This window comes from Camelus ferus, chromosome 6, assembly GCF_009834535.1.
Source record: "Camelus ferus isolate YT-003-E chromosome 6, BCGSAC_Cfer_1.0, whole genome shotgun sequence".
Lineage (NCBI taxonomy): Eukaryota > Metazoa > Chordata > Mammalia > Artiodactyla > Camelidae > Camelus > Camelus ferus.
Window position 1 is genome coordinate 31838993 of NC_045701.1, and position 11418 is coordinate 31850410.

The following is an 11418-nucleotide window of genomic DNA, read 5'->3' on the forward strand; positions in this document are numbered from 1 at the left end:
ATGTGTATGTATGGGGTATGTGTGGGAAATGGCTGGAGGCTGAGGCACTAGACCCTCAACTCGACTTCAGTCTGATTTGATTTCTTCCAGGGGCTGGGATTTCTCTTAAGAGTTCATTTTTAAAAAAAGTGTTCTGAATTTTTTTTTTTTTTTTAGTTCTAGTTTTTTAAAAGGTCTGCAAACCACTGTCCTAAATGAGAGGAAGACGACTGTCTGTGCCCTGTCATAGCCAGGCACCTGCCGAAGGCTGCACAGAAGGGGGCTGCTGCGTGGCTCCTGCCTGCTGATTGTCGAACAGGTCCAGGTCCATGCTGGCAACTCCCCGACTCCAGGGGCAGTGGAGGCACTTTTCAGCAAAATGAATCTCCTCAGGTATGAGAGTCATTTGTTTTCCAAACTCCCTTCTCCGATCTCACTAATTCCCAATTTCCCTGCATTTGACAAATGCAATTAACAAGCCTCGATCAGTTCCTGGCCAACAGCCCTCATCAATCAATACAGACGGTGAGAGGCTGATGGGGGGAGGGAAGGTGCGCGAAGGGAAGGTAGCTGTGGTGTGGGGGACAAGAGGCTTTACCCCTCAGTTTCTGTGGATGACCCTACCCAAACTCTCAGCCTCAAAACAGGACACTGTGTTGTCACCCTCACCACTTTCTCCCTTCTTGCAAATCAATACAAAGCAGTGTTGTTTATGCCTTCCTCTCCCATTTTTTGAAGGTTTCTCTCAACCTCCTCCATCTCCCCTATGTCAAGGTCTTCTCTTTAACAGAAGGCCTTGCCATTTGCTGCCACGGGGTTTGAGAAGCCCCTCAGTGCTGGGTGTGATAAATCAGCCATCTCTCTGCTCTCAGCAGGACCTCTTCCCCACCCACACGTTCCAGTGACAATTTGGTATTGCTTCCTGCCCAGGAGGCTGTAAGTCCACCATCATCTCCATCTCCCACACAAACACACTGGAGGGCCAAAAGGACAAGGATCACCAACCTAGTGGTCACTACTGCTTTCACACATACCTCTTTACCCTCTTCCCAGGGTCAAAGCCCAACTGGTTTACCTTCCTAACTGGTTCACCCTCTTCTGCCCTGCATGTAGCATTGGCCTCCCTTCCCCCACCACAGGAGGAGAGCTTTCTCCTCCGCAGCTCTGCCTGGTACAGCCCTGTGCATCTTTCCACCTCATCAACTTTTCATCTCTTTGCAAACAGAATTGGGAAGTCTCTCCCTCCTCCCTGCCTCTCTCTCCTTCTCCGTTATTAGCATCATGAGTGGGGACGTTAATGTATTCACTAGACAATGTCTTCACACCACTGTTTCCTGTAATTACAGTCACTTCCCTCCCACTGTCCTGGCTTATTTAACTGTAAAGTGCTTAGAGGAGGGACAGTGTGGACAAAAGACACAACACGGGCTGAGGTCAAGTAGTGTAATGTTAACATCCAAGAAAGTAAAACAAATAATTACTTCTGCAGCAGCTCATTAACTGGTAACACATAGAGGTCAATGCACCAGAGCTTTAAAAAAAATGATCGATACAATAAGGGACCCCTTCACTAGAGGATGGCGAGCTATATCCACATTACCAACAACAGTCAGCCCAGGAAATGCAAGCAACCACACCCACCCTCCTTCAGGGGGAAGATCCACTATACTTGTCATGTAGATCAGCTACATTGTCACTGGACACTCGGATCCAGCCATCCTCCCGGACGTGGTAGAGGTTGACTGCACCTCCTGAGTAGGCATCTCTGTAGGTGGCTTGGTAGATGGCTCGACGGGCCAGATCATAGGCCTCTTCCACTTCCAGATCATAGGAGTAACCCCGATCCATGACCCCATAAGCATACACAGAGCCAGAACCTACAGAGAAGGCGGCCCCCGAGATCCGGTTCCCTTCGCTGTCCACATAGTAGAGGCCTGTATAGAGAGATGAGGTTAGCGGGGAAAAGTGACCACCCCGTCTGACATCTAATTCATCCTCCAAGGCAATAGTTTCCCAATTCTCCTGAAACCCAGGGGAGACCAACAGAAATACAAGAAAACAGCACTTTCACAAAGTTACTTAAAACAAAAAGGTGAAGAAATTAAACTAGAGGGGAGGGTAGAGCTCAGTGGTAGAGAATTTACTTAGCATGCGTGAGGTCCCGGGTTCAATCCCCAGTACCTCCATTAAATAAATCAAACAAACAAACAAATAAATAAACCTAATTACACCTCCCTCCAAAAATAAAAAAGAAATCACACTAAACATTAAGACCTCAGGATTCTACATATACCACCCACCTCACCTCACATTACAATAACATTACAGAAGCCTTGTCTGCTTCTGTACAACCAAAAAGCAAGTATAATTCAAATGACTTAGAGCATAGAACTTCAGGCACTGTGGAAGATGTTTAAAACAATCCTAACTCTCAGAGTTTAGACTAACTAGGGGACAAGGCATACATCACAGAGTAGAATAAAGCTTAGCGTTCTAAATCATATTGTAAAGACCTGAACTGTCCAATATGGTAGCCATATGTGACTACTGAGCATTTGAAATGAAGCTAGTACCATATGCTGGAATAATATTTTGGATCTAGTGGGTTAAATATATTATATTATTAAAACTAATTTTCCTTTTTTACTTTTAATTTTAAAAATGTGGCTACCATAACATTTAAAATTATATGTATGGCTCACACTATATTTCTATTGGACAGTGCTGGTATAGACCAAGAGTTCGTCAGGCCAACTGCCTATTTTTGTAAAGGTTTACTGGAACACAGCAGCATCCATTAGTGTATATACTATCTGTGACTGCTTTTGTGCTAAAACAGCACTTACGTAGGTGAGACAAAAAACATATAGCCTGCAAGCCTAAAATATTTACTATTTGGCCCTTTATGAAAAAGTTAAGTCAACCTCTGATATAGACAAAAATTTAGACAAAGATTTTAATAAAATTTTTATCAATTCCAACTGCCTGCTGTAGGAAGTGGATTGGTGGGGCACAGGAGAGATGAATTTGTTAGTTAACAGAGAATCACTGAAAGTATTTGAGAGCTGGAAGTTTAAATATGAATTTGATGACAAAGGCAACCAGTTGGAGAGGTCCAGCATGCATCAAAGGGGAAAATTATCCAGAAAGTGACTAGCTGTATTCCAGCTTGACTAAAGGGAGATTCAAAACTGGCTGAAGAAAAACTAACATCAGATACAAGACTCAATTTTCTGGCAAGGTTTTTATATACTGGAAAGAAAAACAGGCTAAGGAATTTCATTTCAGAGATGACACCAGTACCTAGGTGATTCCATCAAGCAAGGAAAGGAGATGTGTCCCAAAGGCCCCTCCTAGGCCAAGGACTCCCTTATGAAAAAAAGTAAAGAGAAATGACTAACTTTTGAGTAGTTACTTAGTTTCGCTGTCCCATGTAATAGCTACCAGCCACATGCGGCAGCTAAGCACTTGAAATAGGGCTAATGACATATGCCGAAATGATAATATTTTAGTTATTCTGGATTAAATGAACTGTTAAAATTAATTTCACCTATTTCTTTTCACTTTTTAAATATGCCCACTAGAAAATTTAAAATTGCACATGTGGATTATGTTATATTTCTATTAGGCTGCAATGAGTAGAATTTTTATGTCTATTACTCAGTTTAATTCTCAAACAACTTACCGTTGCAGATCTTACCGTTTTATAGGTGACCGGAAGGAAAAACATTAGGTGCCAGCCAGACACTACATGCTTTACATGTATTACCTCATGGAACCTATGTCACAGATGATAAACAGCCTGAGCAAATAAGCACCCTGCCTAAGGTCAGACAGGTGGTCAATGACGCAGCTGATCTACCTCGGTGCCCTTTCCTACACTACAGTCCTTCCTTGAACAAAGAGAAGGAAAGACTGAGAAGTAATCAACACATCCTCAGCACTGACAGCTCTTTCATTCATCTGTTCATCCAAGCCCTCCTTCTGTAGTGACAGCCTAAGAATCACGTGGTTGCAGCTTAACTCACCAGGGCCTCTCTTATCCCAGCCACAGATCATGGTGCCCATGGACAGACCCATGCCTTTATATTGATACACCATGTTGGCAAGCAGCTTGGAGGCAGCTGCTACCGAGATGCGTTCCTTGTTTCGAAGCTCATAGATTCGACATTGCCGAGCCAACAGCCGCTCCCAGAAGCTGCAATCGGCTGCACCCCCTGCCATGGTGCCCAGCAGGTAGGGGTTGATCTCTATCACCTTCTTTACTGTCTGGGAGGCAATGTAGGCACCCGCTGTGGCCCGAGAGTCCGCTGCAACAATGACTCCATGGAGAAACTGTTCAGAGGGAGGAAACACAAAACAGGCCACGTCAGACCACAAAAACATCACCTTGACATTTTTCCATGCATCAATGCAAACCCAGAACATCTCTGTCTCTGCCTTTTTATATATACCTCACAACATACTTTTCCACATATTAGGGTCACCAGAACTTTACATCAGTCCCTTGGCATGGGTACAACCAGTATCACCTTCACTTTACGGCTAAGGAAACAGGTTCAATGAGAGCAAATGACTTGCCCAAGATCATAAAGATAGTTTTTGCAAAGCTGAGCCAGGAATCCCAATAGTCTGGCTCCTAGTAAAGCGCTCCCTCCCATCAACCTTCCCTCTCAAGCCACAGCGTTTCGGTTACCCTGGCCTATCGGGGCCATCCAGTTTCCAAAACCTTTGGTGGTTACAACCACCTTCCCTCTGCCGGTGTTCACTTCTGCGGCCTAACCATTGCTGGACAGGAGCAAACTGGAGTCGCCTAGGAACCAACCCAAGCAGCCTCGGGCTCCTTTTCCCACTTACCCAGCCCGCCCCCCGCCCCCCGCCCCTCTCCGGCCAGAGCGAGAACCGAGGCTTCCCCGGGGCAATGAGACAGCGAAACCGCCAGAGTCCGGGTGAGAGACCCGAGCCTCCGCTTGGGCTTCGCAGCCGCAACCACCGCGGGTTTCGGTCTGGCTGGGAGGCCAGGAAGGGCGCGGGCGCGCGGGACTGAGCCCGGCGCGGCGGCTGGGTCCGTACCTTGAAGGCCAGGGTGGTGGTTCCATGAAGCATTTCGATTCTTGGCTCCTCTGGGACACCCCAGCTGGGCGCGGCCAGGCTCAGCCCATCGCTGGGACTCCCTGGACCTAGGTCCAGTAGATCTGCACGACCCCCGAGTCCGAAAAACCCGCGCCGATTCACGGGTAGCGGCCTCTCCAACACGCTGGCCAGCGCCATGTCTACTAAGGGCAAAGGGAACTGCCTGCCAGAACGCCTAGCAAAAAACGACCGGGCAACGCCTCACCGTCCCGGCTTCACTCCCTATTAAATCCATCCCTGGGAGGAGCCATTTTAACTCCTGGCAGCCACGCCTCCAAAAGGAAGAGGCAGATGCAAGTGACTGTTTTCACCGAGGAGGAAAAAATAAATGACTTCACTACCCGTAAATTATGAAGGGATGTGGCTGCCATCTTAACTCTGGTCACGCAAGCAGCACGGGATTAGATTAACCTCAAATTCATAGGAAGCAACTGAAAATGTCCATGTTGAGGGAGGGAAGCGGGGGCGGCCATCTTTGAGAAGGGCGTGACTGGTTGAAAATCTGTTCTTAACCGGTAGCGATAGATCGGCCCCGCCCCGCCCGGTGTCCAAGTAACTCTAACTTCTACTGCTTCAGCACTCTATTAACGCGCCTGAAGTTTCCATTTTGTTTAAGGGCACTCTAATACTAAGTAAAATAATGCTCTATTCTGAGATCATTTTCCTATGAAGTTAGTTAAACCACAGTAATTTGTGCTAAAAAGCGCAACAAAATAAATGTGCTGTATCACTTGTTGTATGATAGCATCAGTCGCCACACTAGCCACGTTCTCTAACAGTAACCAATTTTTAAGATTGTCTTTACTCCCAACCTCTGGTGGAAGTTCTAACAAGTAATGGATTGACCCAAAGGCAGGCAGAAGAATTAAAAAAGGGAAGGCAAAGGGCCCAGTTAATCTACAGATTGGATTCTCAGTTCAGTTACTGAATAACTGAGTCAATAGTAATTTACCATTTCAGAGCCTGGAGGAGAGCTGAAGCTCCATAAAGATGTACCAAGAGGTTCTCTGACATGAGCTTGCTAAGACGAGCTCTTTTTCAGTTATGTGCTATATTTGATTGTCTCTCCCTCTCTCCACCCACCTTCATTTTTGAACCCTCTTGGGAACCATAACAAGCAAGGAAGTGGGCAAATGTATGAAATGTTGCCTCCTGCCTTATGGTTCTATGAAGTCAGTGTCTGGCCTTCCTTGTTGGATTCCAGCAGCAATATCCGTCAATATCTAAATTCTACTTTCCTCTTGATGCCCAACTCAGCCCCTCCTCTTCCCAGCAGACTCTGCATGTGTTGCATTTTTAATACTGAGATTTGGCAACCCTTTCCAAGCCCAACCATCAGAATGTAATGAAGCAGAAGATCTTTATGTGGGTCTCACACTTGGATGGTGTGGAAAATGCAAAATGCCACTGTTTATTGAGCACATACTATTTTGCAGTCACACTCGCAGTGCAGCTAGTCCTCCTGACTTCTCTCAGTGGTTCTTTCACCGCCACTAATGGCATTTGTACCTCTCTTAAGGCACTTTCACATTTTACCTGGTTATACGTATACATTTATCTTCTGCTGGATTGTGAGCTTTTAAAGACAGGCATTTCTCTACTATTCATCTCTGAGCCCACTGTATGCTTCATACATGTTTGCCAAAAAAATACATGAAAGAATGACAATAATGTTCTCCCAGTCACGGAGACTTGGAGCTCTGGCTGATCTTTGACAACTCCCCTTCCTTTCCTCCATATCCAGTAAGTTGCCAAGTCCAGTTGAATCTTCCTCTACAACACTTCTCACATTCTTTTTTATTGCAACCTAATACCACCTCTGGCTTCTTATCTCCTCACTCCTGAACTACTGAAATAATCTTCTAATTTTTCTGGGCCCAAACTGTACTCTCTAATTTATTCTGCACAGCACCAGATTGATTTTCCTAAAACACCATCTTGATCTTATCACTTGCCTGCTTAAAAATGGTCTGTAAGTTTCAGCTCCTCATGGCATTCAAGGCCTTCCATGACCTGTTCCCAATTTACCTTACATTAGTTCTCTGCTCCAAGACCCCTACTCAGGGAGACCTCAAAAATGAGAGGTACAAATGATAAGTGCTGCTCTTGGTGGGAATATAAATTGGTGTAGCCACTATGGAAAATACTATGGAGGTTCCTCAAAAGGTTAAAAATAGAAGTTCCATATGATCTAGTAATCTCATGTCTGGATACTTACCCAAAGGAATTGAAGTCACTATCTGGTAGAGATATCTGCACCCCAGTGTTCATTGCAGTGTTCTTCACAATAGCCAAGACATGGAAACAAAATCCATCATCAATGGTTGAGTGGATAAATAAAGTGTTACATATGTGGTGGAATATTATTCAGCCACAAAAAGAAGGAAATCTTGTCATTTGTGACTACGTGGACGAAACTTGAGGTCATTATGCTAAGTGAAAGTATTCAGGTGGAGAACGAAAAATACTGAATAATCTTACCGATATGCAGAATCTAACAAAGCCGAACTCTTAGAAACAGGAAGTGTATTGGAGGTTGCCAGAGGCAAAAAGTATACAAACTTTCAGTTATAAGAGGAGTCAGTTCTGGGAATCTAATGTACAGCATGGAAACTATAGTTAACAATCCTCTTGTATACTTGGAAGTTGCTAAGATTATAGATCTTAAACGTTCTTACCACAGCAGCAACAAAAATGGTAATTATGTGAGATGAAAAATTTGTTTTTTTTTCTTTTTCGTGGGGGGACGTAATTAGGTTTATTTATTTATTTATAAATGGAGGTATTTCAGGTTGAACCCCAGGCCTCGAGCATGCTGGCACTCAACCATTGAGCTATATACCCTCCCCACCAGGATTTGTTAACTAACCTTATTGTGGTAAACATTTTGCAGTATACACACATACACATACATCTATCAAATCATCACATTGTACACCTTAAACTTACACAATGTTACATGTCAGTCATATCTCAATATTGGCAGAAGGAAACAATAAGTGCTTTAGTTCAGAGGTGGGAGAGGAGGTCAGTATAAATTGGGGTGAGGTTGGGGGTTCAGGAAGTCTTAGCCAAGGAGGTCTGGATTCGTTTCTTTAAATACCACTTGGATCCCATTGGTCCTCAAACCTACAGCCTCTCCTCTCTCAGCTCGTACCTGGGAAGGATTTTCAGAATAGGTTATCCTTAAGCCAGACTTGGAAAGATAGGATTCAGAAAGATGGAGAGCTGGGAAACGTGTTAGAAATAGTGTGAAAAGAGGTTGTGGTCGATGGATTAGGATTGGAGAGTGGTGGGCCTTAAATGCCAGCCTGGGCTGGAGAAGGTGGATTTGATCTAGTAGCCCGTCAAAGTTTCTTAGTAGAAGAGACGTGGGGTTTGAGGGTTACCTTAGGAAATCATGATGCTGTGGAGGATAAGATTAGAGGGGGACGCTGGAGGGTGGCCAATTACTAGACCACTCATCTGTCCCGATCTGACTTAATAATGGCCTGACCTAGGGATGTGGCCAGCCATCCACATATAAAGAGTCTAAGACTACGACTTAGTCTCTGTTTAGAGACATTCTTATCTCTTCAGGAAGATCCCCATGTGTTCCTACACAAAGGACTGGCTGGACCTTAGTGTGACCTCCTGGTTTCTCCAGTCTTCCCATGACACGTTACACTTGCCCTTAGTCCTGAGACTCCAGGAAACTATGATGCCACAGCCCTAACATCATGGTGTCTGGAGGGTCTGGGCTCTTTCCTTTGCGTGTAGTTCTGTTGCTTTGAATAAACACCTTCCCACCACACCCTTTTGAGCTATAATGTTCAGTAAAATATACTCTATATGGTGCTGGGAGTGTTGTAGCTTGTCACTCTGCCCCAATCTACTTTGTCTTAATGAAAGGCCAGCTGTCAGGGTCCACCCCTAGTTGGTCTAAGACTTAGATGCAGCATTATGGTGTCAAAGTCAGTCGTTTCTCCTGCCTTGGAAATACAAACCAGTTTTTTGCCCTTGTGAACTATTGGGCAGAAGGGGGACTAGGAGAGAGAAAGTCACTAGATCCTTTCATCTACATCTTCAGAACCTTAACACCAGTTAGAGAAGCTACACTGCCGGAGAGCTGTCAGGAATGCCATCTCTGTATGCAGATGGAAGGCCATGTTCACCCCCAAGGCAGAGGAGAAAAAGACCTCCAGGTTCCAGTTCCCCTTCACCTGGCCCCACAGTACCCTGCCTTTCTGAAGGTATCTCAGCACCCCATACAAGGCTCTCTTGCTCTAGTCCGTTTCTCTTTCCCCACCTTGACCTAGAAGTGAAAGTGTGAGCTGAGCGTTGTTCCCTGGGCCCATCTCCTTGAGGAGAGAGCTCAGCATCAGGGACCCGGGCCGTGGTGGGGCCACGGCTCTCTACTCTCACTGCGCCGTTGCGCTGACTTGTCTTCACTTTTTCCCAGGCTGGGAGCCCATTCCGGGAAGCACAGGGCCTTATTTATCTTTGCCTGCCCAGTGCCCCTCACAGGAAAAACAGAAGGAACCCAGCTCTGCTCCTTCCACTGGCGCCTCTTTTCCTTTCCAGTGACCCAGCCCCCATCCAGCTCCAGGTGCTTGGAGGGTGATGGACAGGAGACTCCTTGGGTGACACTCAGGCATGTCATGGGCAGCGTCCCCCCAGCGCTGGAGACTACTGGTCTCCCTCCTGTCTCCCGTCAGCAGCCCTGGGGAGGGGTGGGGGTTGGGGAGGGCGTTCTGCTCCATCAGCCAGTCCCAAAGCCAGATTTGGAGTTAGGTAGAAGTGAAGCCACAGATCACAAGCCTTCGTTGCTGGTTCTGGCTACAGCCCAGCTTCTCCTTAGTGTCTCTCTTTCCACACCTGACCCAGCTCACAAATCTCTGCGTCGCTCCTTTCAACCTTTACTTGGCTCCAGGGATGGCTCTGCAGGATGTGTGCGAATGGCAAGCCCTGGACACCCAGGGAGCCTCACCTCACCTACCTCAGGTGGGGGTCTGGGCTGTGCCCCGGGGCTGTGACCCACAAACCTTCCTGCAGATCCACGGCCCCAGGCTGGCCCACGGCACCACCACGCTGGCCTTCCGCTTCCGTCACGGAGTCATTGCTGCGGCGGACACGCGGTCTTCCTGTGGCAACTACGTGGAGTGTCCAGCCTCACGCAAGGTCATCCCTGTGCACCAGCACCTCCTGGGCACCACCTCTGGCACCTCAGCCGACTGCGTCACGTGGTACCGGGTGCTGCGGCGCGAGCTGCGGCTGCGGGCCCTGAGGGAGGGTCAGCTGCCCAGTGTGGCCGGCGCCGCCAAACTCTTATCGGTCATGATGTCGCGCTATCGGGGTTTGGATCTGTGCGTGGCCACTGCCCTCTGCGGCTGGGACCGCTCCGGCCCTGCCCTCTTCTACGTCTACAGCGACGGCACCCTCCTGCAAGGGAACATCTTCTCGGTGGGCTCTGGATCTCCCTACGCCTACGGCGTGCTAGATCGCGGCTACCGCTACGACATGAGCACCCAGGAAGCCTACACCCTGGCCCGCCGCGCCGTGGCCCACGCCACCCACCGCGATGCCTACTCGGGGGGCTGCGTAGACCTCTTCCACGTGCGGGAGAGTGGATGGGAGTATGTGTCCCGCAACGATGCCTGGGTGCTGTACTCGGAGCTGCAGAAGCTTCCGGGGCCAGAGAAGGAGGGGGAGGAGGAGGCCACCCCAGACAGAGCTGGCGAAGTTGGAGAACCGTCTGCGGGGCCGGGGCCGGCACCGGCACCGGAACCGGAACCGGCACCGGCACCGGGAGACTCCAGGATGCCCGCAGAGATTGAGACGCTGTGAGCAGCCGCAGGACCTGGGGGGCCCAGCCCAGGAAGTGGGTGGGAGGTGGGGCTGCAGGGGGAGCAGACTTACAGCAGTCTGGCTCCTGCTCTTATGAGTTGCCAGCTTCATGTGTTCCAAGACTCCATTCCTTTCTCCTCCCAGAGCTATTGATGGCTTTGTCCGACATGTTCCTGTTGGCGCCCAATAGATTGATTCAGCCTCCTCAGCACCAAGTCCTTCTTTCAGCAAATACTTATTGCACCGGCTGCACGCCAGATGCTGTGCTAGGTGCTAGACCCTCTTTTCTTGCCATCCTCCTTTCCGCTTTTCCCCATCCTATCCCCTGTCTCTCTTCCTCCCGTTTTAGTGCTCAGCTCGGTTTCAGAGTCTTTGTCACTTTCTCACCTTGGTGAGGGGGGATGGGGGAGGGGAATGAGGTGGGGATAGCAGCCCAGAGGGCCCAGGTGGGGAGGGGCAGGGACCATGCAGCATGGTCAC

General features: G+C 48.0%; 2 protein-coding genes across 2 annotated transcripts; one reads left to right on the forward strand and one right to left on the reverse strand.

Annotated features, from left to right (window-relative positions):
* Positions 1-1408: 1408 nt before the first annotated feature.
* PSMB5 (proteasome 20S subunit beta 5) lies at positions 1409-5604 on the reverse strand. Its single transcript, XM_006175863.3, has 3 exons — positions 5053-5604; positions 4008-4314; positions 1409-1913 (listed from the first exon to the last, which is right to left on the reverse strand). Exons 1-3 carry the CDS (start codon positions 5248-5250, stop codon positions 1627-1629), a joined length of 792 nt encoding a protein of 263 aa, XP_006175925.2. The 5' UTR covers positions 5251-5604; the 3' UTR covers positions 1409-1626.
* Positions 5605-10026: 4422 nt separating this feature from the next.
* PSMB11 (proteasome subunit beta 11) lies at positions 10027-11024 on the forward strand. Its single transcript, XM_006175891.2, has one exon. The coding sequence runs from the start codon at positions 10027-10029 to the stop codon at positions 10936-10938; it is 912 nt and encodes a 303-aa protein (XP_006175953.1). The 3' UTR covers positions 10939-11024.
* The last annotated feature ends 394 nt before the right edge of the window (positions 11025-11418 follow it).